Below are 21,359 nucleotides of genomic sequence, written 5' to 3' on the forward strand. Positions count from 1 at the left end.
CGGTTGGGATTATACCACCACCCCGGGTTGTGTGTAATGGTTTTAGTCGCTTAGCTAGAAGCCGTAACAAAACGTAAAGAGCATTAGGAGCCGAGTTACAAATTTAGCTCTTAATTCCTTGGCTATCGGGAAACGTAGCGAGTAAAATAATCCCCCCCCCCCGCCCCTGTCATCCTCAAGCATACAGCTAAAAAAAAAGAGGCCCAGCCCAACCATAATGAACTTGGGTTTTTCTCATCAGACGTCTTGTGTTTGGCAGATTTAAAACAAGGTAATATGGCCATGAGGGTTCTATTCTGAATTCTTTTTTAATAAGCAACAGAAATTCTCAAGACCAGTATGGCCAAAAGTTGTAAATGCATTGTACTCTGCAAAAATAGAAAAATAAATTATCCATAATATAAAAGGGAAACGCTTTTATATATGGATCTCAAAAAACAAATCCAAGTTTGGGGTGGGGACAAGGAATGCATTTTTTATAGCCAACCCCTTGCTTTGTTTCAGAATTAGATTGCTATTGAAACATTTCTCTGCTATGATGGTTGGAAGCATCATTAAAAAGAGAGGGAGAGAGAAGCCACAGTTGAGTGGTTAAGTAAATGCTCAGCACATGAGTGATCCCAGGTTCTCCATTTAAATAATTTTTTGCCTGATCTCTTGCAAAGCTGCTGCTTTAGAAAATTCAGGTAATAATGGCTGGACGGTGTAACTAAGAACTGCTAACATTAAGAATTGGTGCCTGCTCCTCCGTCCCTGTCCCTTTTTCCTTTTGTGTCATGACTTTCAGATTGTAAGCCTGCAAGCAGGGAACTATCTTGGCTTTAATTATGTGCAAGCCTCTTTTTTTGGTGATTACAATCGCTCTAAATATATGATGAAATCTCATGGCACCAATACAGGGCTGGCCAGGGTGCTTCTTGGACCAACTGCAGTATTTACATTGAGGGAGAGATGGAGAGATCTTGATTTTCACTGCTCCCAAAATTACGAGCAAGGCTCTGACAACTGAGGGTGCTTTTCCTAACAAGCTGTTGAGAGAGCCTTGGCAGGTTGAATTAAAATCATCTCTCAGCCTCAGCTTCCCCTAACTAGGAACAATGGGTGACCCTCTGGCAGGGCTATTAGGAAGGCTAATTTGGAGGCTCAAGGCCTGGCTCTTGAACAGCAAGAAGGTCTTGATTTAAATACTGCACTGCACTGATCCTGGAAAATTCCTCTGGCTCCGAAAAGCTCAGTTGGTCACATGTCTGGCACAGAGCACATACACAATTTCTCTCTCTTCCTGCTCACCTACAGCCAATCACTCAGTGAGTTTAGGATACTTTAGGGAACAAATTGACCCTCCAAGGCAATGTGGCTCCCAGATGTTGCCCAACTACAGCTCCTCACCACTGTCCCTTCAGGCTGGGGCTGATGCGATCTGGAGTCCAGCTACATCTGTCTGTTTGATCTGCTCATGACACTTAGATCCCACCTTTCCTCCAAGGAGCTCAAGGTGGCGTACATATTTCTCTTCCCCATTTCATCCTCACAACAACCCTGCGTGGTAGGTTAGGCCAAGAGTGAATGACTGACTCCAAGGTCACCCAGTGAGCCTCATGGGCTGAGTGGGGATTTGAACCCTGGTCTCCCAGGTCCTAATCCATCACTCTAACCACTACGCCACACTGACTCTCCTGGAAGGCCAGTGGTTCCCCCCCATTCCTGCTCTAAGGACAGGACCTTTTCAGTGGTGGCACCAGCGCCCGGAACGGTGTCAGGGAGAAGGATGGAGTATAACGAACAGAGGAAGCTGCCTTACACTGGGTCAGATCATTGGTCCATCTATCTCAGTGTTGTCTACACTGGCTGGCAGCGGCTTCCCGGAGTTTCAGGCAGTAGTTTCTCCAAGCCCTACCAGGAGATGCTGGGGAATGAGCCTAGGACCTTCTGCATGCATGCAAGGCAGATGCTCTCTACTAGACCATCAGCCCAGGCTTATAGAGCAGGCATAGGCAAACTCGGCCCTCCAGATGTTTTGGGAACTACAACTCCCATCATCCCTAGCTAACAGGACTAGTGGTCAGGGATGATGGGAATTGTAGTCCCAAAACAGCTGGAGGGCCGAGTTTGCCTATGCCTGTTATGGAGGATGAAGCATAACCACAGGCTTCACAAGGTTAAAGGAAAGGGGTAGATGCTGTTGCTGTCTGAATGGAAATTGGGGAAGCAGCTTCATGTTCACCCCTGTTTGTAACCACCTCCCCAAAATGCCAAGGGTATGTCTGTGTGTTACCTTTTCTTTTTTTGCACAATGCCCTGCTCTATTTTGGCCCAGTCCTGTTATTTTGTAATGCTTTACAATACTGTATTGTGTTTTGTTTTGTTTTTTACCTGCTGGCTATGAGCCACCTTGAGTGGCTTGATAGTGCAAAAGCAAGCAGGTTAAGTGTAAATAATGTTTTAAAAGGTAACACAGATTACCAAATACGTGCCACATTTGAAAATATTGCATAAATCAATTATAATAGGGTCTGACAACCAACTAATTTTGTGGTGGTTGGTGATTAATCAGCTGACCTATATTAATTTGCATATTACCTTTTAAAAGCAAATATAAGTAAGGACTTTTTCTCATTTTTGAGATACATATTATACTTGGATCTAGCTAAAGCTACTGTCAGTTATTAAAAGGTTGTATTCTAGACTTCCGGGTTGGCGCCATCGCCGAATGGCGGACTCCCTCCGAGCTCCGGAGGGAGTCTGCTCGGCAGGGGCTGGGTCCTACCGCGCCGGCGACGCGGGGACCCTTAAAAACCACGGGCACGGAGTCCGTGGACATGGGTGACTCGGCTTGCACCATTAGCGCCCTCCCGACTCGTGAAGGAGCCTTTTTAAAGGCTTCGGATCGGGTGCCGGGGAGCGGCGTGGTGCTTTGAGTCTTCTGCTTTCCCTGCCGAGCGCAGCCGCATGCCATTCGACGGAGAGCGCTGACTTCTTCCATTGAAAATTTGGACTATTAACAACAACCCGTGAGTAATTGGGAAACCGGGTTCAAAATTTCGGATTTGGCACGAGCGGGGGCGATTTAAAAAGGAAGTCAATCCCCCCCCCTACTGTAAGCATTCCAAAACAAGGACTGGGTAACCAAGGTCCAAAGGGAAGTATACTCCTGATAAAAATCATTAACTTCACGATGGGAAATTATAAGAACTGTGCTGGAGGAGAAGAGTGGAGGGTGAGAAGAAAAATGCAACCCCCCCCTGGGAACCGGGGCGATTCGCGGAGCCTGGTGAAGAGAGACGGAGACTTTGACAGCTGTCAAAGTAGCTGTCAAAGCTGGAGAATATAAAGAGGACTTTGTTTATGAGGACTTTGCTGGTTAATTTTGTTACAATTTGCTATAATATGGATATAAACTGTTGGAAAATAAGCAACAATTTGATTTTTGGATTAGAGGATACAAAGTTATTACAATCCCCCTAGAGGGGTTTCGGGACATTACAAGAACGGTCGTAAGTGGAAAAATACTCTGGGATTCGCACAGGACTTGTTATCTTCTGGGAAAGCTGCAAAACTGAAATAGTATTTTGTCTACAGAGGTATTTACATTAAAGGAGACAATAGAATTTTCTATTGAAGAAAGGAAGGGACTGGACGTAAGTTTTTGTTCCTGAATAACAAACCTCTGTAGAGATACCAGATTTCTGAATTAGAAAGTTTTAGCAGCTGAACAGGACAAGAAACCTGAGAAAGTGAGGAATAAGAAGAACAAAGGACTGATTACGACACGGAAAGAACAACGGGAGGAGTGGTAAAGATCAAGGAAATTAAAGGCCTTTGTTAGATTGGACACTTGAAGTTAAATATTATTAAAATTAACAAATTAAAAGAAAACCGGCAAGATGGAATCGGGGAGAAATCTGGTCATGAATTGAGACTTCCAAGCTGATAATGTATAGACTGATGGACATGGGGAATTCAAACCGGGGAAGGGGGGGGGGGAGATTTGGAATCCAAAGGCTGTGTAACCATCTTTTGAATTTTTCTATATCTTTTATTTTCTATTTCTTTATATAACTTACGCATGTTATTTTATTTTGATTGGACGTGTTTAAAAAAAGGGAATTCGTGGAAGGAACTGGGGTGGATCTTGGGGAAAATCTTTTTTCTTTTCTTGTTAATGATGTGGGACGGTGGTAAGATTTGTACAATTCAATTTGGATAGTGGGTTAAACAAATTAAGCTTCAAATTGGGAGTGAGAGCTTGTAGAACCAAATTAAGGAAAGGGGAATACAGTCAGGGGGGGGAGGGGGGGAGTCCCAGAAAGTAGGCAATGAAAGTAAGGTTTTTAAATATCTTTTTTTCTTTTTCTTTTTTCTTTGTATTTCTATATTTTTGGAAACTTTAATAAATATGATTTAAAAAAAATAAAATAAAAGGTTGTATTCTAGGAATCTAGAACATTGCCACAAGAGCTGCAAAAACATACAAGTTCAAACCCAATCAGTATTATGGAAGGCTGAGATTTAAAGGATTGGGTGGGCACTGATTTTGATGCATCCTTCAGATGTATTCTGCAGAACGTTGCTTGTGTCAGTTGCTTGCTGTCTTCTATGAGAAAGAGCTACAGGTTTTTCATCTAGAAAAGGCAAACTATCTGCTTGTGTGAATGACCCAACCTCAAGTTTCTCCCTCCCCCCCAATCAAATTTGGCAGACGGAAAGGTGAGGGCATGGATACCTCTGTGTAACCTCAGTTCCACTAATCAATTAAATCAGGAGACAAAATTTTAACCTAAGGTGTAAACTTTTTGTTCAGGAGTCTCCTGACGAAATCTATTAAAATCCTGCGATGGCAGGAAATAATAAAATTGCGACGGTTGCCAGGTTATTTGCAATTATTCTTATTTTAAACCTGCAGCCACAGCCGGCTGCTCCGACCCCCAGACGCAACAGCGATGCTCCCCCGCATACAAATCAATATTTCATAAGCCAATGATGAAGAAATTCCTCCCTCTCTCTCCCACCGCTTCCCATCCCATCCTAGCACTGCCACCTCCTATCCACACTGCAAATGCCTGCCACTTTGCAGACCTGGGTAAAGCCAGGATTTGCGCGAGAATCCCAACACTTTTAGTTTAGGCGAATATTTAATACTCTTATTAATCATTTTTAATCCGTTTGCCTTTAATTAAGAAACAGCATGATGCTCTCCTATCAACATATGCCAGGGAGCAGATTAATTGTGGCTTAAGATAACTCTCCTTGATTGGTGTAATGTATTAGCTAACTAGATGCCTGGCTTTTTTTTTTCTTTAAAAAAAAAAAGAGAGAAATATGCTCAGACACTACCTTCAAAAGCTTGGAGCCCTCCAGAGGGTGTGTGTGTGTGTGTGTGTGTGTGTGTGTGATTTCCCCCTTCCCCAAATATATTTTTCTCTTCCAGCGCCCCAGAGCACTTCACAGGAGATATGAATCTATGTATCTCAACTGCCCTTCAAGTCACAGAACAGGAAGGGCGTAACAGCACGTCTGTGACAAAGGAGCAGCAGCCGTAGAGACTGTCCAGCATAAAATATAACCAAGGTTGAAAACAGAGAATGAGGTTCATGATGTGAGGGGAGGGAGAAGTGAACACAACAAGCTCTCTTGGACAGGTTAAAATAAACAGAAGGAACACGAAGATGTTCCTTTTGGAAAGAGGCAGAAATAAGTACAGTAGTAGAGCAGGATGAGTGAGGCCTCCAAAAATTCAACTGCTTCAAGGAAAATGCTCCTAAGCATCTAACGTGTCGGTTCTTGGCAGAAAAGCTGAACTGTGATAGAAGATCCCTCTGTACCTTTATAATCTACTCGCTGGGCAAAATCAGACACAAACCCACATCTTTGTTTTCCATGTGGAGAGAAATGGAGTTTTTTGTTTGGGGAAGTGTTCCACCCCTGCCTGCATCCCAAACATGCTTCTTGGGAAGAATGAGGTCTAACCTGGATTGAGTCCACCAAATTCTGCCTTGTGGACCAGCTGAATTCTTTGCTTTGTACAAATTACTTGGCGGAAGCACCTGGTATTTCTCAGTAATTCAAGGACCTCCTTCCCCGAAATGAAATAAGTGCATTCTTTAAATCAGTGGTTCAAATCTGCTCACTTTGAAAGGTTCAGCCTGCCATCTTGATTCAAAACCCATTGCTATCTAGGCGCTAACAAAACCCTGCTCCTCCTTTTTAGGAACCGCCACACAGAATTTGGTTACGATATCGTAAAGAGGTGTCCAAATTGCATAGGGAACAGATCAAGAGACAAACAACTCTCCCAAACATGTAACAGATGCAAATCACATCGCCTAACTCAATCTGCCTATTTTGCATAAACTTATTCTGACTTTGTTAGCCGTGAGGGGGCAGAGAAAGGAGATTTCCCCTTGTCTGCAGACCACTGGAAATTCTACACAGCTCCCCATCACCCCAACCTCAGCTTCTAGGAATCTGCCAGGCTTTGACCCCACACATTCACTTTATAGCCATGAAGGAGGACTGTAAAGGCAGGACCTTCCAAATGTGGGCTGAATGTAAGCCAGAAAAAGGTATGCGTTCATATTTACCTTGACCGTGCCCTCAACTTCCACAAACCAGCGTCTTAGCATGGCTTGGATCTGGCCATCTGTCAGTTCTGGGTTGGCATCATGGATTTTCTTCTTGACCAGGTCCTCAAGGAGAAGGCGCCGGAGCCTCCAGTAAAAGAAAGTGCGGGATGTTTTCCACTCCAGAATATCCTGTGTGCATGGGGGGGGGGGGGTGAGGAGGTGATGAGTTGCAATGGACGTGGCAAATAAACAAATATATAAATAATTTTATTTATATCCCGCCCTCCCCAGCCGAAGCCGTGCTCAGAGCGGCCAACAACAACAAAAGCAACACAATTCACATAAAATCCCAATCAATTAATTAAAATGCATTCTAAAATCAACTCATTCTAAAATCAATTCAAAATCAAATTAATGGCAACTGTTGGGCTAGAGTTCTGTGAACCTCCCCCTACACACACACATACTAATCCAAGACGGGGAACCTCTGGTCCATGGGCCTAACTTAGACCATCAGCCCTCCCCATTTGGCCCATGAGTCTGCTTAGGCAAGACATACCTCCCTGCCCTCCAGCAGGTATGGAGTAGGTAAAGTCACAGGTCATTGTGATGACAGATGTGCGGCCCCAACCACCTTGGTAGAGCATGAGACTCTTGATCTCAAAAGTCGTGGGTTCAAACCTCATGTTGGGCAAAAGATTCCTGCATTGCAGGGGGTTGGAGTAGAGGACCCTTGTGGCCTCTACCAACTCTTCAGTTCTACGATTCTATGAAATATGACCTGAGAGAGAGAAGGTCCTGGGTTCAGTCCCCAATGGGAATGTCCCCTGTCTGTAACCCTGGACAGCCAATGCCAGTCAATGTAGGCAAGAAGAATAATAATTTTTTGTACCCCACCCATCTGAGTGGGTTGCCTCAGTCACTCTGGGCAGCTTCCTACAGAATATACAGAAACACAACAGAACATCACACATTGAAAGCTTCCCAGGGCTGCCTTCAGATGTCTACAGAAGGTTGTATAATGTCTGTTTGACATCTGACAGGAGGGCGTTCCACAGGGAGGGCACTTTGTGGACCAATGGTATCAAGCCACTTGCTGTATTCATGTTCACATCTGATGTCCCTGCTCCCTCTAGATTGCAAACTCTTTCCTAAACGTTGCTAGGGATAATATCTTGAAACTCTCTTTTCCTTTCCAAAATTTTAATATTAATGCCGCATGGTTAGTATAAACCACGGCTGGCCACGGCTCCCCCACCCACCCCTGCTTCTTTGAAATTTGGGGCTGTGAGGACCTCCTCAGTGACCATTCAAAGGATGTCTGTGCACGCCGGAGCTTTTGACAGCAGCAGCAGCAGCAAGAAAAGGATTCATCGTACTTACCGTAATGACACCCTTCTCCTGCATCCGGCCGGGCGTGTCGTGCAAGTCAGCAAACTGCACTGCTACCTGATGGTAAATGGGAATTAGGAATTCCTCCCGTTCCTTCAGCTTGGTCTCCAGTTCCTTCCGCTCAGCTGGGCTTAGCTCCGGGGTGCCTAAAATCAAACAACAACAACAAAAAAGGATACCTGTCAGAGACCGCAGGGGAGAAGAGAGAGAGAAAGAAGCAGAAGGAACGAGCCGCAGGGAACAAAAAAAACCACTCTCAGCTCCTCCACCCCTACAGCTTAGAAACAAGTATTTACTCGGGTTCCCTCACAGGCGAATAAGCGAGCTCAAGACCTCAGAGATCCCAAGGCGCAGAAGAAGAAGATACTGGGACACTGTAGATGTTCCAAGGCCCTGAAGGAAAATAGGCAGAAGGTCCCAAGAGCCCAAAGAGCCCCTCATTTTCACACCATTATATCCTTGGCCAGTTCAGTGTCCTGCTATCCAACCCAATAGTTCTGATACAGACTCAGAGCAGAGTCAATCACACAGAAAGAGCGAGAGAGCAGACTGCATTTATAAAACGCATGCAAATCTACAGAGATCGCAGCTTCACACGCCATAATCTACGGTGCTTCTAAGATCTAGATTTTGAATTTCCAAGCTACAGAGCAGGGTTGCAGGGAAGGAATTGAAGGACAGAGGATAAGGAGATGAAATGAGTTGGAGGGACAGAGAACAGCATTCTTGGGCGAAGCACAAGGATCTGTGTGGGACAAGAAAGAAGCACACACATATCCCTGTTAGACAATCCCACCTGCTTCATTCAGAAAATTCTGACCCTGTTGCTGAGTAATATAAGCTCCAGATGTGGTGGAACTCCCACCTGCCTCATCAAGCAACACCTGGAGAGCCACAGGCTGCCCACCCCTGCTTTCAGGAGATTAGGTCTGCATTTCCGGACTGGACCAATATCTACCCAGCCCCAACAAAAAGAACCCAATGGGTTAAATAACCTCCAATCAAACTGGGATCTGAATGTCAAAATACATGCATTCAGTTGATTTTTTTCATCTCACTCTGCATCTGCAACAGAACTACTTTTAACTGTTTTCATATGTGCAGTTGTTTTTAACTGGTCTATAAATTCTTTTTAAGAATAAAAAATACAGGGCCAGTTTAGAAACTGCGCTATGCTCAGTGCAACATGAATGAATGATGACCCATAAAGGCAGCACCATGGGCAGCTCACTGCCATGCGCTTGGCTACTAGGCCCACTCAGAGCTAGCACCATGGACAGCTCAAAGCAGGGTGCTGATAGACTGAGTCAGTCACTGTGCGCCCTTTGATCCAATGAGGATTTTAATAAGCTTAGCCACACTCGACTATGGCTGGAATCTAATGCTGGAATTTGCATTTAACATTGTATGTGCACCTCGGAATGAAGCCAAACAGAAGCTGAGTGGGCCTGTGCACTGGAGCCATTTCTCCTGGGGGCCATGCTGGGGAAAACAAGAATAGCCATCGTATTTCTTCCCACTGCAAATAGCAGGTCTTTGGGGAGGACAGTTCCAGCTGGAACCACAGTGGGCACACAAAGGCTTAACCATACACACACGTGTGCATGCAATTGGCCCACCACACTATTTAAATTAGCAACACGGGAAAAACACATGACAAGTGTTTCGTGCCGTTTGGCACTGAGGGGAAGGCCGCCTGCTCCCTATACATGCCATTTCAGAACCTCAGAGTAACCCTCTGCCCCTTCAGAGTGAGCCTGGCTTATGCCAAGTTTGCTACCGGCTAGTTATCTCTGCCTGTCCCTCAGGGAGGTTTCATTAACAACAGGAAAGGCCCCCTTTTCTAGGCCCCTTCTCTGAGGAAGGCAGGGAGGACAATGACAAGGGAGAGGACCTTTTCAGTGGTGGCTCCCCATCTCTGAAGCACTCACCCCAGATAGTTCTGCCTAGCACCATCATTAGCATCCGTTCAGTGCCAGGTAAAGACTTATCATTCCCCTGCATGGCCCTTGGTGGATTGAGCCAGTTCTGTTCTACTGTCAGTGTGCTGTCAAAGCGTCCTATGGCTGTTATTGGGGGAAGGGGCTGCTTTTTGCATGCTGTATAAAAGTGTTCGTATGATTTTTTAAATTTATTTTCCGTGGTGCAATATATTTAAGTTTTATGGTTTTAAATGTAAGCCATTTGAAGACCTCTTAGGTAACGCACAGCTAGCTACAAGTCTGCAACAACAACATTAAAGAGCAATATAATACAATTATTATTAGGTCTTGTGGACATGCCAAGAGTCACTGATGGCTGAAGGATGAGGCCTACTGCACTTCTCCTGTCTATAGGAACCCCTCCCTGTCACCAGTCCTACCCACACCCACACCCCGCCACTCACAAAGGCTTGGTTGGAGAGCAGAGAGTAGGAACTGGAAAAGTGAGTTGAAGACCACCTCCCTAGCTCTCCCATGGATGCCTTCCACCATAAAAGATAAGGCAGGAGCCAACTACAGAGACTTTTCAGTGGTGGCACCTTGTATCTGAAATCCTCTCTCCAAGCAGCCTCGCCAGGGGCCTACTTTGTTGACATGTGGGCAACTTGTCTACTGCTTTTAAGAAATGTTTTATTTTATTGTACTAGCACTGCTAACCACACTGCGGCCCAGGAACACGTGTTGTTGAAGGTTCCGACATCTACGTTTGAATAAAACTAAAGGAAAATCCCCAAACCTTCTTGGGGAAAGCACAGACAGACAGACAGAGGCTGTTTCACATATTTTTCTGGGGTGGGTGGGGGGTTATGAAACCAAATTAATTGTGGGGCGAGCTGGAGATTGCTCATCCATCACTAGCTGTCAGTTGTTTAAGCCAGAGCATGATGGAGGTGGGGGGAGAAACAGGAGATCTTAACTGGAGTCATTGGAACACTAGGAAGGTGCCTTCGACCAAGTCAGCCTATTGGACCAAATAGAGCAGTACTGCTGACACTGACTGGCAGTGGCTCTCTGGGGTTTCAGGCAGAGCTCTCTCCCAGCCAGGGGTTGAACCTGGGGCCTTCTGCATGCCAAGCAGATGCTCTGCCCTTCCCTGGAAGATGCATGACACAAGCGGGGGGGGGGGGGAACCAGAGCGGAGGAAAGAAAGGTTTGATCAGATGCAAGGCAGGGAAAGGGGGGGGCGGTTAAGGCAGCCCCCAGAACCAGGACCTATTCTAAAGTGTGCAAATATACAACACTGACCTCTGCACGCAAATGTGCTGGAGTTGACAGCGTGTGAGATGCACATGCTTCATAACTGCAGCATTACATTTTCCTGTTGTGCCGCTGCATTCTTCTAACATAAGCCAAGCGCACCTCAACGACTTTTACTACTACACTAGGAATCAGGTGTGGGAAGGCTACTGCTAGTGCCATAATTATTATTAAATACAGTAATGTGCTGCCTTCTTTTCTATTGCTTTTTTTTAAAGAATCCTTTTTTTTTTTTTTTTTTTTTTTTGCAGGACAGCAGCAGTTGTTAAGGAAGCAAACACTCATGTATTCCAGACTGTCTGCCACCCTTGTGTTGTCGAGCCAGCCCCGGTAATGATCCAGGTGAGATTAACAAATATGTCAATGTCTATTTTCTGCTTAATTTAAAAGTGGCGTCTATAAAGATTTTTGGCTTCTGAACCCTCTTCTCCTGAAAGAAAGAGGTAACAATGAAGGATGGGGAGGGGGGGAAGAAGGGGAATAAAGAGTGATTATCCTATCATTGATTGATTGTCAGGAACGTTTCTTATTCACTGGGTATTGTAAAAGGCTAAGCTCTCAATCAATTCCATAAGACCCCTGTACAATTAAATATAAAGGAATAGGTTTCTTTCTTTTGCAGTCAGATCATCAGGCCTCACACTTAAAAGATGGGGAGGGCTTTTACGCCTGTGCAAATAAGAAAATCTTCAAGGGACTCCTGAAGGAAGCGAAGGATAGTTCCTACCGAACCTGTACAGCTAGGGAGCTTCACAGGGGCTGGCCTGCCACACTAAAGACTCAGTCCCTAGCGATGGCCAACTGAACCTCAGGGGTCGCATGGGGAACAACCAGAAGTGCCCCATCAGAGGATCTCAGCCATCAGGAATCTGTCCTTAAGTTTCATGGACTGGTAGATGCAGAGGAATGGTGCGAGGAACCAGTTGAGGAGGGAAGAAGGCCCAGAGTCTGGGGAATGGTGGAGAGACGGTAATGAGTGGTCAAAGGGAAAAGAGGGAGAAGACTGGGAGGAGGAGGTGTCAGAAGCTGAAGAGGCAACAGGGCTTAGTGAGCGGGGGGAGTCCGTGGCAGGGAGAAGTCCAGAATCAGAGGCAGAGGCTGAAGCAGCAGAGGAGGGAGGCCAAGAGGCAGAGATGAGTCAGGCTGGGAAAGAGTCACCGGTGCCTCCTGCTCTTGCTGTGACCAGCTCCTCTCTCTGCTGACTCCCAGAACCAGAAGAGCAATGAGGTGGGAGGAGCAAAGACAGGCATGCAGGTGCAGTCTCCGACTGCTTGGGAAAAGCCCTGGGAGGAGGTGACATATGCAGCTGCAAGGAGGCAGGAACTTTTAGTCTCTGTAACTGATCTTCATGGAGTAAGACCACTGGGAATGAGCTGCTATGCTCACTAGGCCCAACACTCAGCCAAGTTTGTTGAGATTGTGCTTTTGCTAATAAAGAGTTAACTCCCAACTTTGTACTGACCAGCATACTCCTGTGGCAGAAAGATACTATAGGACCAAGTTGTTTAGGGCATTGTGAATTTACACAAGTACCTTGCAACCAGTGCTACTCTCCATAGCGGGGTAACAGGTTGCCAGTAATCTGCTCCTGTGAGCAGTCTGGCTGCTGCATTCTGCGCTAGTTGAAGCTTCTGGACCAAATGCAAGGGTAGCCCCACATAAAGCGCATTACAGTACTCCAGCCTTGAGGTTACCAATGCATGGACCACTGGAGTCATCAGGCTGTTGCGGTCCAGGCACATTCAGGAGGATAAGGCTACCAATGGCTACGAGCCATGATGCCAGTAATCTACCTCCAAGGCAGTATATGCCTCTGCATACTAGCCGACGGGAGTCACAAATGGGGAGGAGGCTACTGCACCCGTGCCTTGTTCACAGGCTTCCCAGAGGCACCTGGTGGACTGATGCGAGACCAGGAAGGTGAGCTAGATGGGCCATTGGCCTGATCCAGCAGGGCTCTTCTTTGCATTCACGGATCTCCAAACACTAGTGCTGTTGAGAGGTAGATTGCATTTGCAGAAGCTATCAGCACAGACAACTCTCATTGTTTTTATTTTTTAAAGGAAGATCCCACAAGTGCAAATTTCCAACAATGCATCACCCTACAAAGTCATCGGGTGCTGAATGGCCATTCTGGAACTCCCAAAGTACCAAGCAGGCAATGGCGGGTGAGAAGATCACGAGTCTGAAGGGGTTTCAACTTGTGTTCCCTTTAAGAAAGAGATGGACGCTGTCTAGCAAGTCAAAGATGTTGGCTAGTCCATCCCTCCCAACTCGGTGTGTGTGTCTCATAATGTGTGTGAACTATTATCTTCAATAGGTCAACAACCTATAAGCAGCTGATCTGAGAGGACACGTTCACCATGGTGCTGTGAGAACGTTTTTATTACTACTTCTGAACATTTAAAACTCTTACCATATCACAAAATCTGTGCTTCTCCCAAGTTGTAACAGACCACGACCGAAAGCAAGAGGGCAAGTAAACAACAGAAAAGTTAGAAAGCCGCCAGTCCCTGCATTTCTTTCCATCTCTGCCAATTTCCCAAGCCAAAATAGCATCGAGAGCCACAATCTCGAATGCTGTTAAGACACCATACGGCGTTCATACAATAAAATCAATGCTAAAAAACTCATTTAACCTGAAAACGTGACACGCAAAGACTGATCTAGCTCCTAGTAGTTCAGCATCCCTTATCTGCTGACATTGAGTGAACAGAAACTCCAGAAGATTCCTTATATACGGGGTCATGCTATTTGCCCACCTAGCCTAGTTCTACCAACTCTGACTGGAAGCAGCTCTCTAGGGTCTCAGGCAGGGAAAGGTCTCCCACCGTAACTAATGCCCAATCCTGTTAAGCTGGAGATGTCGGGTACTGAACTTACAAGCCTTCTGCATGAAAAACAAGGAACCTCAGTCTCGGGGTGGGAGTGGCATACGTGGCCCTCCAGGCCTCTCTAACTGGCCCTTGGGATCCTGACAAGGCCACCTTCCTCACTGGCCCTGCTCTGCACCTTCCTCAAGTGATTCTACCTAGCTGGGGAAAGTGTGCATGAACTGAGATAGAATGCCTCTTGCTTGCTGGATGTGTGTATCAGGCCATTAACACTTTTGCCACACCCAGCACCTCTGGAAGGGGGCCCATGTGTGAAAGCACTCTCCATTAAAACACAGCTCTTCCCTTAAGGATTTCCATTCAGTCCTCCAGCTCCCATCTCTGGCTATGGGTATGGGTATATGAAGCAGCTCAGTTTTGACTGCCTGACTGAGCTCAGGACTGCAATGCCTTTTCTGTGGTGGCTCCCTGCTTATGGAATGCTCTTCCTAGGGAGACCTGCCTGGTGCCATCACTATCTACTTTTAGGCACCAGGCAAAATCATCTGTTTTTACCCAGGCTTTTGGCTGTAATCTGGAGGTTTTTTAAAAAAAGATATTTTGATTTCTTTTAGTGGGTGGGATGTGGTAGGTCTGCCTTTTATAAGTATGAATGTGATTATGGTTTTTATTCTGTTTTGGTTTTATGCGAGTTTTGTACTACTATGTAAGTCATTTTGGGTTACGTTTTGTAAAGAAAAGTGAATAATATGTACACATAAATAAATGAAGGCAACTGGAAGTCTGAAAGGTGTATAAGGGACAAGTTAAGTGTGAAAGGAGAATGGGAGAAGAACTCATACTCTGTGAGGTGTAAAGGCAGTAAAAGAAAACGCAAAATAAATGGCCTTTTCCAGTTAGCCTCTTTATCGGCAAATTCTGCCCAAAAAGTAGAGACTGGATCACAATACTTCCAGAGCCAACGCCTATACTTAGTTTGAGGGAAACTGAGCTGTGGAACTCATTGCCATAAGGATGCCAAAGAATTCAGCCATTTCAAAAAGAACAATCTCTCAATAGAAAATGATGTTCTTAACTGCGAACTGATATGGCCAAACTCTGTCTCTGTCCACCACCATTTTGTAGCTGACTCCACCCCTATACCGAGTCTCTCCAGTGGGCCCCTGTTCTGTCCTGTGTCCTGGAGTTCCACTGGCTGACTGTACTGAATTAAAAAACACACTTGGCTGCATGCTGCACTATGGCCAGTTTCATATTGACTTCATTTTCAAACGTTGGCTTGATTGTTTTCGCACAGTCACACATTCCTGATTAACCATTTCTGCCGACAAATCATCACCAGTAGACTTAAAGATAAATAAATCTCATGTGAGTTTTTGTGGGTTGTTTTTTTTAATAAAAAAAAGCCTAACTGGCAAGCTCTAAAAAGTTTAAGCAGCCTAAAAGCGCTAGACACACAGCCTCACATCCCCCCCCGCTGCGCCAAAGCTCTTACGCCAAAGCTCAACACGTAACATTGAGTGACATTTTAATAAACACGGAACTAATAAAGATTTCGGTTACGACGCTTGGGAAAAAATTGATAATGAGCAGATCTGTGTCACATTATTCAAGATCTTCCTTGTGCTGCCCCCAAGCCCTCTCTGCCAGTGGAAACCCAGTGGCGGAGAGAGAGGTTCAGAAGGAAAACGCAACGCTGCCCTCGGATTCCCTCCACCCAGCCACCCCCCGCCCCACGCAAACGACACACAGATGCAAGAGCACCGTCCGTCGTCGTCCCCCTCCCCCCCCTGATGTTGCCACAAAGCAGCCGCTCGGTAGAAATGATGGCGGCCATTCAGGGGTTAAGAGAGGCAGCGAACCCCCAGCTAATGAGCAAGTGTGCGGCAGGCTGTTGTAAGATAAATGGAACTCTCTGCGCTTCTGCTGGAGTCAGCATGAACCGCGGCCCTGCGGCTTGTTTGTGGCAAATGGAGTGCGCAAAATATCAAAGGGCAGTGATCCAGAAGACGACCGGCTTTGACAAATTTTAAATTGGCCAGAAAGAAAAACCGGCACAAAAAAAAAAAAATGGAAAAAAATGAGAGAAAGAGAGGGAGAAATTATGCAATTCGCTGTGTCCTACAATCTAGGCTCATCCTGCTTTTGAACAGCATTAGTGGGTGGGGGAGAATCACCACCACCACCGATGGCCCGACATTGAGAGCAATTATGAGCCATCTAAGCAAGACACTTATCAGCAACCAAAGCTTTTAATGCACACTCTCCCATTCTCTCTGGATGGTGGAGAAGGGGCTCCGCCTATGGTGTCACTGGTGGTGTTTTGCACAGAAATTATTAGCCTGTTTCTTTGGTGGGGGGAGATTGGTGTCAAGAGATTTTTTTTTTATAAAAACAAAACAAAACACACACAAACAAACCATGCTATTTAAAAAATGGGCAGGGGGAGAAATTTGAAGCATCTTTTAATGGTAGTAAAAAGCGCTCTTTTTGGTTTTGTATTGATACCTCTGGAAGGCTGAGTGCAAACCAGGGTGAGAAGAAGAGATTCAGGGGATGTTAACAGCAGCTGAATCAAAAATGGGGATTCAGGGTGTGAGTTCAGCACATCTAATGCTCTGGTTGGGAGGAGTCATGCGTTCAAAATAATGTTCACCCTTGTGCTCGGACACATCCAGCTCCTACGAAGAAAGGGCAAACTGTTCCTGGTTTGCCGTACCACAAGACGCTTTCAGACACAGCTTCAGGGTTCAGTGCAAAGCAGCCTAGCTGCAATGTTTGTGGGTTTTAAACCAAGCAGCCTAAATGCAACCTCCATACAGATATGGCACCAACATGCAGTAAGGTATTAAAAAAAAGAAGTCATAAGAATGTAAGGGCACAAATAAGAGCTCTGCTGGATCGGGCCCATGGCCCACCTAGTCTAACGTCCTGTTCTCACAGTGGCCACCAAGATGTCTGTGGGAAACCCAAACACTGGACCTGAGCACAGGAGAACTCTCCCCTCCAGCAGTTTCCAGCAACTGGTATTCAGAATCATTTTTGCTTCTGAAAGCCACGCAAGTTGGTAGACGTCACTGCCTCCTGGGGGAGCAAGTTCCATAAACTCCGTGCTGCACGAAAAATCACTTTCTTTTATCTGTCCCAGATTTCCCAACCTTCAGCTTCATTGGATGAGTTCTAGCGCAATGAAAGAGGGAGGAAAAACTCCGCTTTCTCCATGCCATGGAACATTTAATAAACACTAATCATGTCACCTCTCACTCGCCTTTTCTCTGAACTGATACACTTTATTGAGTAGAGAAAGCACTGTATAAATCCCAAATATTACTACTGTGTCCAGGTCCAGCACTCCTCCAACCACCTGCCCCATTCCCCCTAATGGACCAGCCTCCACTGTAAATTAACGCAGGAACTCTAACTGCAGCCTCCAATTGTTTCCAAAAAATCTACACACCTGACCTTAGACAGGCCTTTCCACACAACACACTCCTCCTAAATGCTTTCTTGGTCTCTGCCTTACAACCTGATGAATAAGGAGTGGAAAAACACCACCAAACAAACCTTCATCCCCTATGATTCTGACAGGCAAAAGCCTCAAAATGGGCCAACAGAAGGGAAAAGTGGATGCATTTCTTAGAAACTAGCTGGACAGGTTTTTATTTGCACATGAGCAACCCCACCAACACTCACCAAGTCGTTCTGCCAGACGCACGTAGATGGGATCCACACGCCTCATTGTCTTCACCAAATCTTTCTTTCGGAACTTGATTTCCACTGTGCCTTCGGGCTCCAGAACCCCTCCTCTGAAGAAAGGGGGTGGGGTGGGGAAATAAAAAGGAGTATGTTCTCAAAGAGGCTACTCCATTCAAGGCTGAGTGCGTCTAGACTGGGAGGTGCCCCTCAGTGGGGAAGACCCTTCTCCCCCACAGCAAGCAGCCTCCGAGGGATCCAAACCTCATGAAAAAGAGGGGAACTCTAGCACTAACTCATATATTAGACTAGGATTTATTTGAGTGTGGCATCTGCCCTGGAGGAGGAAGCGCTTCATAGCAAAAAAAATCCCCAGACCATGCATCCCTTCGCATTGTTCAAATTGCCAGACTAGGTTTCTTGGCAGTTTTATGCCTTAAAAGCAGCCTTACCGGACATTGTGCCTTCCTGACATTCTGGACCACAGTGGGTCGTGCCAACAGGGGCTGATGGGAGTTGTAGTCTGCTCCGCAAGCCACACCTAATGTTCTGCTTCACACCCTTCCAGAGCGGAATCTCAGATGCAGAGCCCAAATGCAGGCCTCTCTGTACAGTGGTACCTCGGGTTACATACGCTTCAGGTTACAGACTCCGCCAACCCAGAAATAGTACCTCGGGTTGCTTCAGGATGAGAACAGAAATCGTGCTCTAGCGGCGCGGCAGCAGCAGGAGGCCCCATTAGCTAAAGTGGTGCTTCAGGTTAAGAACAGTTTCAGGTTAAGAACGGACCTCCGGAACAAATTAAGTACTTAACCCGAGGTACCACTGTATGGCCCTAAAACTCTCTCTAGGCCACACCTTTTCCCTAGCCACGCCCCTTCTCCCTAGGCCACGCCCCTCACTGCTGCAGTCAGGTGGATTTGAATGGGTCTGTCTCTGTAAACGGGAGCTTTTGATAGGTTGTTGGGACTCTCAACTTCATGATGATGGGATCTGGGCATCTCTCAGCTAGTTGGGCGTTTGCATCTCTGAGGTAGGCAAGCTGGGATGGAAGGAGCTGCGAGACTGAAGCAATTACCTGCTTTCCCGATCTGCGTACATCTCCATGTGCCGGGGGTTAATGGTGGGGTCGATCACCACCCAAGAGCCTCCTCTCAGCTCCGCTTGGGGCGGGATGTAAACAAGGACAGGCTGCCTGTACTCCCGCAAACCGTCCACGATGTAGGCCCCGAATTTCAACACCTGGTCGTACATGTCTGCACAGGGAGGGGAAAGGACACAGGTGTAAGAATCCTTCAAACCCTGCCCCACAGTAAACAGGAAGTAAGGCTGCACACAGAGCCCACCACGGTTAACTCATGGAATTCACAGCTTCAGCTTGAGGTGACGTGGCCACTCGCCATTTATCTCTGATGGCTTGTTTTTGCTATTTAATGGTTAAGGGAGATAGATCCATGGCTGCTAGCCACATGGGCAAAACAGAACCTCCACATTCAGGGGCAGTCAGACTGCATGACGGCAGCCTTTGCTGACCTTGCACTGTGCTTGCTGGGAGCTGCTGTTCGAAACATCTGGAGGTTGTTTTTCTGGCTACCTCATTGTTTTGCTTGTAGTACACAGGAGCGGCTGATCTATTAGGGCAGGCATGGCCAAACTTGGCCCTCCAGATGTTTTGGGACTACAACTCCCATCATCCCTAGCTAACTGGACCAGTGGTCAGGGATGATGGGAATTGTAGTCCCAAAACATCTGGAGGGCCATGCCTGTATTAGGGTGAATGGGGCTCCGGCCCACCAGTCTCAGTTTGCCCTCAAACAGCTGACACTGTCGTGGGTTCATTTACAAGTTGTAATCTAATATTCCTGATTATCATGAGAAGTGAGAAATAGTTTTTTTTAAGACTGCACTCCTGAAGGATTCCCAAGGATTGCTCAAATGTATTCTTTAACCGATGTTCAGGTGAATGGAACACTAAAAAAAATAAAAAATGCTAGCAGCAAAGAGGGGAAACTTTTTTAAAGGGGGAGTGAATGTCATCTCTGGGTGAAAAAGAAAATATCCTTATTTTTTATATAAATATATATATAAGGGGAATGACAAATTTATTGCTAATTAAACAATCACTTTATTATGTAGTGCTAGCAATAAACCACTTGAAGCTCCTTTCAGCTAATTCCAATGTTAAGAAAATAATTGCTCAATTCAAATTATTTTAACCAAATTAATTCTTTAGGAGACATTTTTTAGTAGTGCTACATAATAAAATAATTGTGTAATTAGCCTGGCATTTTTCACTCCTGCCATGAGCGTATATTTTAACTCGTTAGAAGGAGGCTGGCCAAATGGGGAAGACTGCACTCCCTCCCGCCCTCTCTTTCTCATTTGCACGGAGACGGAGATTTTTTAAAAAAATAAATAAAGAGAAAAGGGAGATGGGGCAGGAATGAATCAAAGGGAGCTTCCTGAATGTAGCTATTTTTGCATGGAATTCAATTGCAGACTGGCAAGTCCTGACTACATTAATTTATACCACCATCCCCCTCTCTTTAAAAAATAACTAGATTTGTTTTCCTAATGTGATGGATGAACCAGATCATTGTTTGTTTGTTTGTTTGTTTGTTTGTTTGTTTGTTTTTGGTGAGCATAGTGTTCTGCAACCTTCCTACAGACCACCTGAACGGATCTTCTCTACTGCCACCTGAGAACCTCTGCAGTGGACAGTACTGAGCTAAATGTACCAAAGGTCTGACTTGCCTCCTACGTACATTTTTGCTTGTGTTCCACAGTCCCTCCATTGCCCTCTGTTAAACTAACAGGCAAAGGCAAAGGACAGAGATCTGGCGAAAGTAAAGGACTCTGCTACTGGGGAAGAAGTCCCAAGTACAGCTGGGTGGACTTACTGAAGGGGACACAAGCTTATTTTAGAGCAGGGATGGGGAACCTGTGGCCCTCCAGATGTTGTTTGACTCTAACTTCCACCAACCCCAGCCAACAGGGAGTTGTGATCCAACATCTGGAGGGACACAGGTTAGAGGAAGAGCAGTGAATGTCATGTTATGTTACGTCCAGGGACGTAGGAAGCAGACTATTGGACATCTGGCTCAGTATCGTCTACCCTGACTGGCAGAAGCAGCTCTCCGGGGCTTCAGAAAGGGGTTCCCCTCCAGCTCTATCTGGGGGTGGCGGGGGCTGAACCTGGGGGGGTCTCTGCATACGAAGCAGGGGCTCTAACCAAAACAGAAGCAGAGATAGTTGGTCCCCTCTCTCCAATGGGCTGGGAAAGCATTTTCAGTTTTGACACAATGACCTCAGAACATTCTGCCACCCACAGAAAATCCTTCAAACCGTCCGGTGCAAAGTTAAAAGTCTAATTTCCCAGGCCACCGGAACAACCTTATAGGTTTGCACTGGCAAACACAGGCATCTGGAATTTTTCTCTGCTCGGGTAACCGCACTTTCTTTCTCTCTCCCCCACCTGCTCTCTGACTCTGTCCATCAATTCTGGGCAACACTCAAAGCTCGAATCATCCTTAGCAGTTTGGATGGAGCCTCAGAGTAAAAATGACAACACACACACACACACACACCAAGCAATACACCCATTGCGTACATATAAAAAGAGTCTCCCAAATCCATTA

The 21,359-nt window shown here is 46.0% G+C and overlaps 1 protein-coding gene across 6 annotated transcripts in view; it reads right to left on the reverse strand.

Moving 5' to 3' along the window:
- ACACA (acetyl-CoA carboxylase alpha) overlaps positions 1-21,359 on the reverse strand; it is a 195,360-nt gene that overhangs the window by 10,474 nt on the left and 163,527 nt on the right. For all 6 annotated transcript variants that reach the window (XM_080982741.1, XM_080982739.1, XM_080982740.1 and 3 more), the window contains 4 exons: positions 18,800-18,977; positions 17,722-17,834; positions 7,947-8,101; positions 6,582-6,752 (listed from right to left, as the gene is read on the reverse strand). In XM_080982741.1, coding sequence (XP_080838867.1) covers positions 6,582-6,752; positions 7,947-8,101; positions 17,722-17,834; positions 18,800-18,977 — 617 coding nt within the window. The remainder of the gene's footprint in view (positions 1-6,581; positions 6,753-7,946; positions 8,102-17,721; positions 17,835-18,799; positions 18,978-21,359) is intronic.

The sequence above is a fragment of the Podarcis pityusensis genome, assembly GCF_964106645.2.
Source record: "Podarcis pityusensis genome assembly, chromosome: 15".
NCBI lineage: Eukaryota > Metazoa > Chordata > Lepidosauria > Squamata > Lacertidae > Podarcis > Podarcis pityusensis.